The sequence below is a fragment of the Misgurnus anguillicaudatus genome, chromosome 4, assembly GCF_027580225.2.
Source record: "Misgurnus anguillicaudatus chromosome 4, ASM2758022v2, whole genome shotgun sequence".
Lineage (NCBI taxonomy): Eukaryota > Metazoa > Chordata > Actinopteri > Cypriniformes > Cobitidae > Misgurnus > Misgurnus anguillicaudatus.
In genome coordinates this window covers 25,960,312-25,975,114 of record NC_073340.2, presented here as the reverse complement: position 1 = coordinate 25,975,114, position 14,803 = coordinate 25,960,312, and the positions used below count along the sequence as shown (strand labels likewise).

At 38.9% G+C, this 14,803-nt stretch overlaps 1 protein-coding gene across 2 annotated transcripts in view; it reads right to left on the bottom strand.

Moving 5' to 3' along the window:
* Positions 1-856: 856 nt before the first annotated feature.
* Positions 857-14,803, bottom strand: part of grin2cb (glutamate receptor, ionotropic, N-methyl D-aspartate 2Cb) — a 72,129-nt gene continuing 58,182 nt past the window's right edge. For both annotated transcript variants that reach the window (XM_073867058.1, XM_055176616.2), the window contains 7 exons: positions 11,461-11,614; positions 10,968-11,093; positions 9,545-9,774; positions 7,495-7,655; positions 5,861-6,048; positions 4,519-4,751; positions 857-2,325 (listed from right to left, as the gene is read on the bottom strand). In XM_073867058.1, the coding sequence (XP_073723159.1) occupies positions 943-2,325; positions 4,519-4,751; positions 5,861-6,048; positions 7,495-7,655; positions 9,545-9,774; positions 10,968-11,093; positions 11,461-11,614 (2,475 nt within the window). In that variant the 3' untranslated portion in view covers positions 857-942. The remainder of the gene's footprint in view (positions 2,326-4,518; positions 4,752-5,860; positions 6,049-7,494; positions 7,656-9,544; positions 9,775-10,967; positions 11,094-11,460; positions 11,615-14,803) is intronic.

The window sequence follows — 14,803 nt, the reverse complement described above, 5'->3', positions numbered from 1 at the left end:
TAATACAATGTGTTCGCATGGTTTATGGTTCAATAAACACATTATTTTCCACATCCCGTACATTTTTGTAGCTCCATATTTCCTTCTCTTCCTGAAACGCACAGATTTTGTACAAAACTCATTGATTTGAAAAGCGCTGTGTCCCTGATTGGCCAGCTAATCTCTACATTGTGATTGGCCTGAATACCTCTGACGTCAGAATGAAATGTAACGCTCCTTACCATATTTGAAAGATTCGGTTGCTAACAGGAGTTAAATTACAGGCTGAGTCGGAAGCGGGAGGAATTATGATAATGTCGGTCTGGTCTACATCACCAATCCTAGGAAGTAAACTGTTGCCTACACTCCGTGTGTTTGTTGTAGTCCAAAAAAAGATATTTAATTTGGAGACGATAACTTGCGTCATTGTTTACTTTGGGGTTTGTACCTTTTTCATATCGTTAACATGTACTAATACAGACCTACACACCAAAGGAAATTTAAAAACGTGAATCAGACCATAGGTGCCCTTTAACCTCAAAATTGTTTCTATTTGACCCAACCATGCGTTAAATTAACCAAGTATTTTAGGTTGAAAAGGTTGTTCGTCCCTTTCTGACCCAATGCTGGTCCAAAAATAACCCAACATTTTTTAGAAAGTAGGAGAAACATCTGAGACTAAGTTGATACTTAACGCACAACCGAGAACTCCATCAAATCTCAAAAACATCTGAGGAATAAAATTTTCCTTTGGGCAAATATCAAAAGTGGCTGAGTTTGGGACAGAAATATCTGACCAATTGCACACAAATCGTATCTGATTATTTTTGTAATTCCATTTGGTGACAGGATGGGTATGCAAACGACACACTTCAGCTTTAAAGCCGAAATCATTTTATTGGTCAGCAGACCCTCGGACCACAGAGCTGAAACTGTTAATAATTGGCACATAAAAGTATAAGTTCACACTTCGGACTCCAAACTGGAGATTCTCCCCCAAGTCATGGGCACAATAGGGCTACTATGAACCACCCTGCTGCCTGGGACAGTCACAACATGGTCATTGTGTAGATGTGTGGGTGCCCTGTAACCTCCATATACATTGTCACTGGGATGTCCCATGCAGGGGAAAATGTTGCATAATTCTGCTGGTCCATATGGCAGTGGACTCTGATAGACCGGCAGCTCAGGGTAGGAGTACGGTCTGTACATCATGCTGGATGCCCTCCTAACAGCAGCTGCATTATAAAAAACCGCCTCCTTGTAGGAGGGAAGCCTGGTTGACTGACTGTGTCTCAATTTTTGAGTTTTTCTGGAATTTCGTCTGAAAGGGTGAAGGTAGGTGTGATCCGCCGGTTGGGAGAAACGCATGGTGTTTCGAACTCGTCCGTGTGCGTCCACGCAAGGAAAGAGGTCGGGTATTGTTACTCTAGAGGATGGTGTGACTGAGGGTCTTTCGCCGGGGAACTGGACTCTGTCGGGACCCCAAGTGGCTTTCAGAAATGACGGTCTTCGATGAAGCTTTCGTTTCCTTATCAAAGGCATGTCGTTTAGCACGGAGTCGAAGTATGGTTTGCATACCGAATCAGCCGCTATAAAAGGATTTTCACTGTAGGAAGAGGAGAGGTTGTCTGCAAAATCATTTGCTTCTGCATGACACGTAGTTTGGTCTTTACAATCGTGAAGACCCCGCAGATCCATGGACTCCATGATTAGATTTTGGGCTCTCTTCTTCTGCCTGACACCATCGGGAAAGCCATCAGAAAGGCAAGACTTGTGGTGTTCGGTGTAGATGTCCGGCACCTGCAGATCTCTATATGGAACAAAGGAAGAACCAGTATGGGTCAGATCGGAGTGAAGATCATGCATGGCCAGGTGAGGAGTGCTCAGACTGGATACAGGAAGCATCCCATCGTACAAACCCCTGGTTCTGGCGGGAAGCGTGTATCGTAGAGGAGTGGGCCGTGTTAAGACTCTATGGTTTAGCATTGGTGGTGGGCTTGTGGTGTTGGCATGCTGAACGAAAGGCGGAGTTATGGAACGCTGCATATGAGGTATGTGGTTCTCTGTGACGTTTGTAATATAGGAGACGTAACCAGGAACCTTATCAGTCGTGGTCACCTGATGGATTCGTGCCGGTAGGCTGCCGCCGTGTCTGCTCCAGTTCTCAATGGTCTTTGTGGCGTTATCCAATGAGTTTTCCACCTTGGTCGAGGAGACGATGTCCTTGGCTGTTTGCAGCATTTTCAACATGTTTGCTTGTGCGTAACTGGCCGTGACGTCTGGGTTTTGTATGCTCGCAGATCTGCCAATGTCTTCAACGCCGTTAAAGCAGCTGTATATGCCCTGAAACATAAGTCATCATAATGTCTTATTTGCATAGTAATTGTTCATTAAATGTTATTCTCTGGGCGTTTTATTGTTTTCGTTTATGGTACGGCAGTAATTCTCTCTATTATAATGTTTAATGGGTAACATTTTACAATAATTTGCACTCATAAACAACAGCTAATGAACTGTGTATCAACTGACAACAACTATTTAGAATTTAAAATGTTTAGTCATTTTGTTTAATGGTCATTTATAACCGTTCATAATGTTAACGCTTAATTTTAAATGTTAAAAAAATGACAATTATCCAAGACAAATAAATGCTGTAATATTGTTTAATTGGTTAATTTATGTTACCCATTGTACATTCACATTCTTATCTAAAGCATCTGTTAATGTCATGTTGGTTTAGCCCCAAGTAACGTCTGTATTTACAGTTGCCAGGCCTTTATTTACAACAAAATAAACAATATCATTGTATTATAACAGGTATTATGTAACATTACAGATTTAAGTGGCTTTATAAATTCATTAAAAACATAAAAAAGCAAAACAAACCTGATGTGCATTTTTGTTCTTCTTTACTAAGGGGGTGTGCACACCAAGGCAATTTCGCGTATGTTTTCAATTGTTTCCAATGGAAGTGCTGCACTTTTCAAAAACAGTTGGGTTTTGTCCGCAGCGCTGAGCGCCCAGAGTTAAAAAAATTTCAACTTTGGGTAAAACGTTCAGTTTCTCAGAGGAGGACAATATCACAAAAACTGACAGGTGCGTCGCAAAATGATTGGATTGATAAACAAAACAGCAGTATTATAGCAACCAAAGCACTTAGCTTGGTGTTTCGGTCGCGTTTGGTGTACATGCCCCCTTATAAGGAGAGTTAACAAATCATGCTTTATTTTTGTGTAATTTGTTAAAATACCCTGCTGAAAAAAACAGCATACCAGCAAGACCAGCATATGTTGTGTTTTGGTGCTGGTTTGCTAGTGAACTCCAGCTAAACCAGCATCAGCACCAGCATTAGCACCAGCTAAACCAGCACCAAACCAGCATTAGCACCAGCATCCCATGCTTGTCATATCAGCAAGACCAGCATATGTTGTGTTTTGGTGCTGATATGCTGGTGACCACCAGCTAAACCAGCATAGACCAGCATAATTACCATGCTGGTTTGATGCTGTTTTTTTCAGCAGGGTAAGGATCTTATGCCGACTAAATAGGCTTGAACACCCCCAACATTGTAAACACGACTTAGCAGCGTTTAAGTTAAGCACTATAACATTAAGGGCCAGATTCCCTAAACATGTAAAATTAGTGTAAGAGCGCAACTCCAAAAAAGCACAGATGGGAGTCTAAATTTCTGCAGGTGATTTACTGACAAGACACACGCAACGCAATTTAATGCTTTATTTGGATGTTAAATAATGGCGCAAATACCAGTAAATTGACGAGCGCAGATGTTAATAAATCGTGTTGCGTGATTAATTTAAATACTCTCCTCCCATATTTTTTGCATCTGAAACTCCTACAAATGCATATACAACAGTTAGTCGCAAAAATAACACTCTACATTGCTTTTCAGTGCTAATTGTTAGTAAATCATGACAGTAGTTTATAAAGCCCAAAGATGGTTTGCACTGGCACAAGCTATTAGTAAATCTGGTGCTAAGTATATAACTAATGGACATTATAATAGTAAATTATCTGTGGTTTAAAGGGATAGTTCACCCAAAAATGAAATTAATGTCATTATGACTCGCCCTCATGTTGTTCCAAACTCGTAAGACCTCTGTTCATCTTCGGAATACAGTTTAAGATGTTTTATATTTAGTCCGAGAGCTTGTTGACCCTTCATTGAAAATCTATGTACGCACGGTATACTGTACATGTCCAGAAAGGTAATAAAAACATCATCAAAGTAGTCCATGTGATGAAGAATGTGTTGAAGCATCGAAAATACATTTTGGTCCAAAAATAAAAAAATACCGTACATAGATTTTCAATGAAGGGTCAACAAGCTCTCGGCCAAAAAGAAAACATCTTAAACTGTGTTCCGAAGATGAACAGAGGTCTTACCAGTTTGGAACGACATGAGGGTGAGTCATTAATAACATTATTTTCATTTTTGGGTGAACTATCCCTTTAAATTTAAGTTAGAAGTTTTGAATGCAAAAGATTTTAGAATACGATTTAGTAAGGCGGTCTTACCCTGCTAATAGCCAGCAGAAAATCTAAGTGGTCAGACTTGTGAACCGAGTGTCTGAGTTTCCAGTAGAGAAGATGCTCCCAAGCAAAGACCAGCAGACTGAGACCCATGGCAACTAGCAACATGTAGAAAACCCCTGCCATGTTGTCTATGTCCAGTTTGGAGCTCATGACCTCATTTTTCTCATTCTGGCAGATTCCAGACAGCCATACTGTCTCCAGCCTCTGTGTGTCCCCTGCATGAGAGGAAATAGGGTCAGAAACTATGCCAGAAACAGCGGCAGGGAAAGGCTACTCGGCTATGACAGAAACAAGTGGATTATAAGAACTGCTCCATACCTGGACAGCATTTTGGGGAATCGTGAATGTGATAATTGAGGACATGAAGGTTGTTCTAAAATGAGGGCAGTGTAACTATTACACCAAAAGATTAATAGCACAATTATATGCCAGACACCTAATTTTGGATAAATTCTAAAGGAGCATCAGATGTATCCTTCACAGTAAAGGCAATCCCAGAATGCAAGGCATCATATTCAGTTATAAAATATATTAAAGATAACAGACAATGCAGGATAAACAATGAATCTGTGAAATTTAGGCTAATCTAATTATGAGATTTTAATTACTTTAGCTGCGCTATCCAGTGGCATCCAGTGACTTCTTTTTTTGAGGGCGCTCGATGCGAAGTTCGTCACAACATGTATGTAGCCCGTCATGCGTGTGGTTCGAAATTTCAAAATATGTGTTCTGCACATAGAGTGATCCTGTCTGCATCACGTGTCTTGTCAAAATAAGTGCCTGCTGCACACGCGTCTAAAGGGTTTATGATAAAAGAGACGTTCGCGTTTGCCAGATACTTGCATACGTAATGTATACGTGTGTATTTTGTGAACGTGAGCGTCTCTTTTATCATAAACGGTTTTGACGCATGTGCAGCAGGCACTTATTTTGACAAAACACGTGGTTCACATGACGCAACAAACACATATTTTGAAAACACGAGCAACACACATGACACTCCGAACACATATTTTGAATTTGCGCCCCTCGGATGAGAAGTCACGATCTGCCAATGGCGTTTTCACAGACTGGGTTAAAATATTTAATAAAAAATAAAAAAAATTGTTAGCTACAATAGAAGACAGTTGACTATATAAGCAGTAATGCCACTCAATAGAATGCAAAACAGAGGGATTGTCTACAGTTCAATGCAGATTTGCATGATATAACCTCAATTCCCAGCAAACTGAGTACTGAGTAAATAGAGAGGAATATGGTAAGTCCATGCTGGGTGAGAGGATATTATGTGTGGAACGGTTCCGGTCCCCCAACTCCAATTTACCGTCTCCGAGGAATTGAAGGAGAGCCAGATCTATGGGGCGCTTCCAGCGAGAGTCCTTCTGCAAAGCAATGCCATAACCTGTGGTAGCAAAGACCTTCCCACTACCAATAGTGACCAGCTTGCATCCCTCATCTTTGCCAGCCATATAATTAAGCACTGCTGCATCATATATAAAGGCATCCAGCTTCCTAAACAGAGAATAGAAATGAGCATGAGGCTTATGTCAAGTAAATAATCCTTTTTATCCTGCTTTTGTTTCTTGGTGGATGACGAAAAATACACTGTTTATGGTTGTCTGTTTTTATCAGTATTCACCTTTAGATCTTTTTGATGATAGTCCCTTAAAGGGGACATTTCACAAGAATTTTTTAAGATGTAAAATAAATCTTATGTGTCTCCAGAGTAGGTTTTAGCTCAAATTACCCCACAGATAATTTATTATAACATGTTAAAATTGCCACTTTGTATGTGATGCTTTTGAGTGTGTGCTTTTAAATGCAAATGAGCTGATCTCTGCACTAAATGGCAGTGTCGTGGTCGGATAGTGCAGATTAAGGGGAGGTATTATCCCCTTCTGACATCACAAGGGGAGCCAAATTTCAATGACCTGTTTTTTTCACACGCTTGCAGAGAATGGTTAACCAAAACTTAGTGACTGGGTTGATCTTTTTCACATTTTCTAGGTTGGTACAAGCACTGGGGACCCATTCATAGCTAGGGATGCTCACATGGACCGTTTAACCGTTAACCGAAGGTAAGAATTTATGACCGATTAACATTATCAGTTAAAATAAAAAAATATTTGTTAACACATGGTGCGTGTCGTCATGAGCCGACAGACATTTCGCCACTTTTTCTATCTTTAATTTGTGAATGTCCTGTAAATGACACAAATTATTGCTGCCCTGACGGTCTGATAAAATAATCATTTGTATGAGAAATCATTTGTATGCGTGTTTGGAAGCTGAACGGAGACGCGCCCGTGTCCGCGTAAGATGACGCGGTCCGTCTCGCGCACATCCGGACAGACGTTCCCTGATTGCCTCTGACCCTGTCCATAAACATCTCTCTTTTTGCAAGAGAAAGACGACGCAAAAGCAAAACTTTCTGAAAAGCATCCTGCTTTAGAAATGACCACTGTCGTAGATGAAACGGAGACAATCTTCCCTTTTTGGATATTAATCCTCTGGACCGATCACGTGCTTTTTAATAAGGTAATGTTGCGTGAATATCTGATAATGTATGAATCCTGGTTCTGTTGTTGATCTGTCGCTGCTGTTTGCACGTTCAAATTAAATCTTTTGTTTTTACTAGTTCACAGACAACCGTCAACTGTATTTTTACTCAATGACAATTTCATATTAAAATCTTATAAGTTAACGGTTAATGTTTGGTTTAGAAGCTACAGTTGTCGGCCGGGAAAATTAACTGATATGAGCATCCCTAATCATAGCACATAAACATGGAAAATGTCAGATTTTCATGATATGTCCCCTTTAAACACTGTGGGTGTATATCTTAGTTTAAAAGTAGTAACAGTTTGAAAAGTAGTACTGTATGATGGTACAGTACTATTTTGTAAGGGACTGGAGGTCACACACGCACCCACACAAAGTGTTGTTGTGGAAGCTCACCCTGTTTTAAGGCTGTTTAGAGCCTCCTCCACTCCCTTCTGGTTGTATTTGATCATGTGGGTGTGCATGTCGGGGTAATTGCTCCGAATGTTTCTTTCAGTGCTCCCGTTTGGAACCGTCCCAAAGCGGAATGGAGGATAATGTTCCTGGGGTTTTTGAAACTGAAACAAACAGGAATACATTTGCATTCACTTGTTGATCTGAGGCAGGTTGCGGATTAACCTTGGTAGCATAGATCAACAGAGATTTTACATAAAATTACCTATTGCCGGAGAGCCAGTGACCTTAGAGAAATAAATTAAGCAAGCATTGTGGAATAATAATAACATTATTTTCATGATTGGTAGTTTTTTTGTATATTTTCATAGGATTTAATAAAACAGAATGTAGTTGGTCTGAGTGATCATTTTGGACTGTATTGGTAATTTTTTTCAAAGCCTTGTGTCTTAAAGGACAAGTTTGGTATTTTACACTTAAAGCCCTGTTTTCAGATTGTTTATGAAGAAATAGACTGAAATTTGGACATATGATGCTGGCCCGAGAATTTTCGGGTGTTTGATGTATCAGCCCCCACCTCTACAATGGCTGCATTAAACCTTGTTTACAAAGACGTGAAACTCACCGAGTGGTCAGGGGTGTTTACTGATATGCTCACACAAAAATCACTGCAAAAGATGCTTTCCAACAGGGTTTATCGTAGTTTTTGTCCAACTCCATTGACTTGTATTAGATGTGCTGTGAGGTACGGTATTACTCCGCGCCGGGAACTTTGTTTCTATTCTTGCAATTGGCAAAGGCGGATTATTGGCACCAACCGGGCTGGAGTGTCTATTATTCAAGCTCTCAACGGAAGAATGTACGGGTGTGAGGCGTTTTGGAAAAATAGGTCCACAAGTTTACAACGAATGGCAAAAAACCTGTTGGAAAGCAGCTTTTGCAGCGAGTATTTTTGTGTGAGCATATCAGTGAACACCCCTGACCACTCGGTGAGTTTCACGTCTTTGTAAACGAAAGTTTAATGCATTTAGGAAGGATTGTTCCAGTGCACCTATACAGCCATTGTAGAGGTGGAAGGTGAAACAACAAACACCCGAAAATTCTCGGGCCAGCATCATATGTCCAAATTTCAGTCAAAACCGTTCTATTTCACCATAAACAATCTGAAAACAGGGCTTTAAGTGTAAAATACCGAACTTGTCCTTTAACAGATGAGAATGAAAACAGGTCACAATGACATAGGATTAAGTAATCTGTAAGTAGATATTCATTACTGTTGTACTTTTGAGAAGGCTGTGACCCCATGAATATGCATGCATCATGATGCCACTATTGTATGCATCACTGCTAGCAAAACTTCAAGTGTGGCTTCAAGCCCCTATTTTGTTTTTATTATTTTATTATCTGCGAGCAATTCATCTGTTTCAGTTTTTTCCTGAGGTCCAAGTCATTTGCATAATTTCACAGATTTCTGTTGCTTCTGGTGTTTCTATCAGTAATGATGAGACAGATGTTGAGGCATTGGTGACAGAACTTCACAAGCTGACAATTTACTGATATACTGATAACTCTAAATAAAGTTTGCTAGTGGCCCCAATACATAGTGTTCAAACTAAGTTTTATAAAACAAAAATGCATTTGGACAAGTTTCTGGCTATCCAATGTAACCATGTTCACCACACTCATAAAACAAACAGTGCTTAATAGAAAAGTGGTTTACTAGCTCATAATCATAAGGGAACCATTTTAAGTGCCATATAGCACCCAGGTAGTACCTGTGTAGCACCTGTGTAGAACCATATCTGGTGCTATAGTGGTGCTATATCACCCCCATATGGTTCTTCATAGGTGCTTTATAGGAGCTAAATAACGCTAAAAATGGTTCCCCTATGATTACAAGCTTTTGGTGCTATTTAGCACCAATTTTTTTTTGAGTTTACTAACACTGACCATGGCACAAATAAAAGTAAGAAAATGTGCTGTTTATTCAATTGAAAGCCTAGCATCATTTGTTTACATATCCTAACATATTATATTTATTAGTTCAGCTTACCTTTTTGTCGCTAAGTCCAGACACAGTGTCAATGTATTGCTCTTGGATCATGAAGGCGGCTAAATTGGCCGTGTCGCTAGCGAGGAAGATGACAGCAAAGAAAGCCCAGACCAGGACCATGATCTTGCTGGTCGTGCCTTTGGGATTTTCAATAGGGACAGAGTTGTTGAAGACAATTCCCCACAGAAGCCAGACAGACTTTCCGATGGTAAATGTGGGACCTCCAGGTGCTATGAGAACATGAGCGAGAATAAGTATGAGAGAGTATATATGTACTTATACCATGGGCCTGTTGAATGCTTTATTCTGATTGGTTGAAAAATGTTCAACCGGTGTTAATTATGTTTCTATAAAACGCACAACTAACCTGTGCGTCACCAGACTTTTTTAAGATGTCAAATAAATCTTTGGTGTCCCCAGAGTACGTATATAAGGTTGTAGCTCAAAATACCAGATAATTTATTATAACATGTTAAATTGTTACTTTGTAGATGTGAGCAAAAATTTGCCACTTTTGGGTGTGTCCTTAAAATGCAAATTAGTTGATCTCTGCACGAAATGGCAGTGCTGTGGTTGGATAGTGCAGATTAAGGGGTGGTATTATCCCCTTCTGACATCACAAGGGGAGCCAAATTTTAATGACCTGTTTTTTCACAGGCTTGCAGAGAATGATTTACCAAAACTAAGTTACTGGGTTGTTTTTTTTCACATTTTATAGGTTGATAGAAGCACTAGAGACCCAATTATACCACTTAAACATGGAAAAAGTCAGATTTTCATGATATGCCTCCTTTAAAATAACCACCAGAGCAATGTTTGTGGTAAACAGAATAAGCTGAATAATTGATTCCGGTCCTTTGAATTATTGGCCATGATGTGGTTAATGTTAAATATATTATTAACAATATCATATGTGTGCCCCTGAAGCTCAGTTGGTAGATTATTGTGTTAGCAGGACATAAGGTTTTGGGCCTGATCCCAAAATTCACACGTAGATAAAGTGTATCAAACTTTGATGCTCCTAATCTCATACTGGATTTCACAGACATGATCACATTTTTAAAACCCTACATACACATATATTGAACAGATGTTTCAATGTATTTAGTCGAGTCATATGTGCGAAATTATTAAATGCTGCAAACAATCGCTAAAACTTTCTATTCAAGTTCCACCTTAACGCTATTTCTTAAATGTAGTTCTTGTGTAATACACGTAAAAGCCAAGCAATCAATCAAAGTCAAATTAGCAAAGCGACAAACGTTAATTAAACTCCCGAAAAATGACCTTTTACACTAGGAGACAAGTACACACCCTGTCAGCTCGGTTTATGTGGATTGATTAGGCTGCTTCTAACTTTTCTTCTTATCTCAATGCATTGCGCCAGTAGAGAAAGAAGAGTGCTTAAAAAAATGAGGCTGACCTTTGGCACTGACAAGACTTCGGTTGTAGCCAACAGGACTGAAGTATTCAAAGACGAACACGGTGATTGCCACGACAGTCAGGCACATCACAAACATCATAACCCACACGGCCGGACTGTACGGCTCTGAAAGACAGAAAGAACGATGTAATTCATCCTCTAAATCGCAGTGAAATTTACATAAAAACAACAATGTTGGTGAAATCTCATTAATTTATGTTTTTGTTTGTCACAGAGACAAACTGCACAATTAGCATGAATAATGAACTAATTCATGTTTAGCAGAAACAAAATGTCTTTGTTAGTGGGCAAAGATTCAGTGGAAATTGTTTTTTCCCTCATGAGGAAAATTGATCTTTGCTTTAATCCAACGCAGGCATGAAATTTTAATCTAATCACATTTTAATCCAAACCGCCATTGGCTGTGAATATTTAAAACTGTCTGCAGGCATCTCTCATTGTCTGTAAAGGGGGCTAATGAAGACTCTCTCACCCAGAAAGGCAGAAGGTGACACGGTTCCATTGCTTCTGGCTACCATAACACTAATTCCTGTTTCCACGAACGGCACTGAAAAGTCGACGATCTCTGACCGCTCCTCATTGATGGTAAGAGAGCCAATAGCCATATCTGCACGCTTGTAGAAGACCTTGAACGAGGAGGGACAGGATTTAAAAACTCAAAGGTAGCTACGTCAATACATACAACGTCTGGAGGACATTACTAACATTCATTTAAGGTTTAAACCAGTGGTTACCAACATAGTGCCCGCATGGAGTCTTTGAAAGCACAAAGCTACATAATAGCCTCGATTTTAATATTTATTTATTTATTACATATTTTTTATATTAGCTTTTTATGTATGTAAACATTTTAACCAATTCTAAAATGTATAACAAGAAGTAAAATAAAATAAAATTAATAAGTAAAAGAAAAAAATGTTTTCTTTTGAGTAGACTATATTAAAAAAGTAGCCCTCCAGACTGTTTTATCCATTGTACACTATTAGAAAAAAATAAATAAAACTAGGGACCACCATGCTGTCACTGGGGCAGTACCCTTTTAAAAGTCCTGATAAGTACCATTAGGTACAGATATGTATACATTCATTTGGTACTAACATGTACTTCTGTGGTACTAAAATGAACTCTTTAGCTGTACTTTTCGGAACTGTACCACCCCAGTAACAGCTGGGGTACATATTTAAAAAAAAAAAATCTGTGCACAATTACATGTGTAAGCATTTTCACTATCACAAAGTTAAAACTTTCTTAAAATACACCAATAACCTCATGAGACATTTCAGATTTTTCGAAGCAAATGTAAACCTGTTTAATCCAATGCTATCTCATGGCAATTTGTATGTATTTTATGAGGCTTGTGTGACCACATTTGTACGTGTTCAGGGGCGGAGTGGGACCAAAATATCTACCGGGACATTTCGTAGACCACCAGCCCTCCATGGTAGAAAAAAAAAAAGAAGGAAATGACTGCACAACATGAAATACCAAATGTTATAATAATTATTATTTTTAAAAGATCTTTAAGTCAACAACAGTCCCTAGTTTTACGTAAGCTAAAGTTTAATTTGGTTGCCAAGCAGTTGCTTATAAAATGATTAAGCCTATTAGGAGAGAGGGATGTTTAATGTAACAAAATGTCAGTCATCGTGTGATAACGAAAATATAACGAGGCCTAGACTACTTGTTCTGAGCATGTTGTCAGTGAACAGGCTGTATGTTGGCTAAGTTGCAGACACTCTGTAACAAAAACGTTTTCACGAAAACCTAGGTTATGGCAAAAATTCTTCGTACAAAAGGCCATTCTCAAATAACAAATCTATGAAACCACATTATATGTGTACTCCATCAACCTGTACAAAATCATACTGACTGCACGGATGTACACTTACTGACAACAATACGGAAGCAATACAAATGAAAAACAAAAATAGAAATCATGGTTGTTTAAAATGCTTTTCAAATGTTGTAATTCTTAACTAAGTGCAACTCCAGCTACAGATAAACTAAAACAAGATAATATCAAAACAAAACATACTGTGACATCTCTTCACAAATCTTGTCATTGCAACCGCCAATAAACACTTATAAACACACAATAAAGACTTTAAAATGATGTGATAAAGCACACGTAGTTAACCAACTAAGACTATAACACTAGTAAGTAAAACAGGGCTAAATGCAAAAACAAGTCTTACCTTTTGTAGTCGTGCAGTTTTCATTCCACAAGTGGCCATATTCAAAAATGCGCGCAAATAATACAATTCACTTCGACTTCGCTACAATTTCCCGGTGAAAGAGAACATGTATATTTATTCACAGAGAACAAATCATATTACTTCTGGAATAATGTATGCAATATGCATGGCGCGAGTGTGGGGGAGAACCGAGTCTGTTTGAATTTTAAAACAAAAAAGGAATTTACTTGCGAAAATAAAGATTACAACAGCAGCGGCAGGGACGGATTATGGCGATGATGTGCCCTGGGCACGGATGTCTCAAAGGCCCCCCTTTACCAATTTTTTGGGCAACAGCGTTGCAACTGTATGCACAGGGCTCAAGTGGTGGTTCGCCTCTGCCTGTATGCCCCATTTTATAGGATTAACAATGGCACTAATACGTGGGGAGAGAATGCACACAATATTCTGTACTTTCACACCACAAATTGGTTTATTTATATCTCACCAGTATCTGACAACATACTGTACAACATACTCAATCAAAAAGCCCGGTTGCATGAAAGTCCTTAAGATAAGAAATCCCTTAAATATAAGGTTAAGGGTGTTCTTAATAAAAAATGGGTTGCAAGAAAAAACCTTAAGTGAACCTTAGTGCTGTCAATAAGTATTTACCCTTAAATGCTAAAGTATTACCTTAAGTTCTGTTATGCATTGCTACAAAGTCCTTAAGTCCCATTTTTCCCTTAAAACTTAAGGGACTATAACAGGTCCCTTAACCTCACACGCGATGGCTGATTTTATGGTTATTTAAGAAAATGAAATACCAACGCGCATTTCTAACGTTTGAAATAATCCCTTAGAGAAAAGTGATGCGCATTTATTAGGAGAATAGCGGTTTGATCGTCCGTCAATCAAAACAGTTTCCAGTTTGAATTACTTTCAGGTTTTAAACATGCGGCACTTTACAGTCTGTTATTTGCGATGTTTCGTTGTACACAAATCCGCCGTCTGTTGAGCTGCGTGCGTTAATTTGTTTATGCTGTGAGATTTTGTAATTATAGCAACCGGTCCTCCTCTGCTGTCTTTTGGCAGAGACTATTGTAAAATACTTAGAATAGACACTTAGGTAAGGGTGACAGTTAAGACCTTTGTTGCAACGCTCTTAAATAAATGCCTTACCTCAGAGATTTTTTTCTCCCTCAGGTAAACCCTCACTTAAGGAGTTTCATGCAACCGGGCAGGCACACCTCTCCAAATCATATTTCAGGAGAAAATTCTTATTTGAAAAACGCAGAGTTTCCATTAGAATCAATTGAAAACATGCGCTGGCCGCGAGTGTAAAAGCTTTGTGTCCAGCCCCTTAAATCTTAGAATAAAAAGTTGGTTTAAATTTACCTTAGCTTCCACAACATCATCAAAATCCAGTTCCCTCACAAGATCGCATTCAGTGGCTATTAAAGACAGTGAATTTAGACGTCCTTGACACATTTTGCTTCTTAGTTCGTTTTTTACTCTTGCCATTAGAGAAAATGAACGTTCTACTTCACAGTTGCTGACTGGCAAGGTGATGAAAAGCTGTCCTTTTTGTGCTTTCTTATCACTCATCCACTTGGTTGTGGTTTTAAACTCATTTTTGTT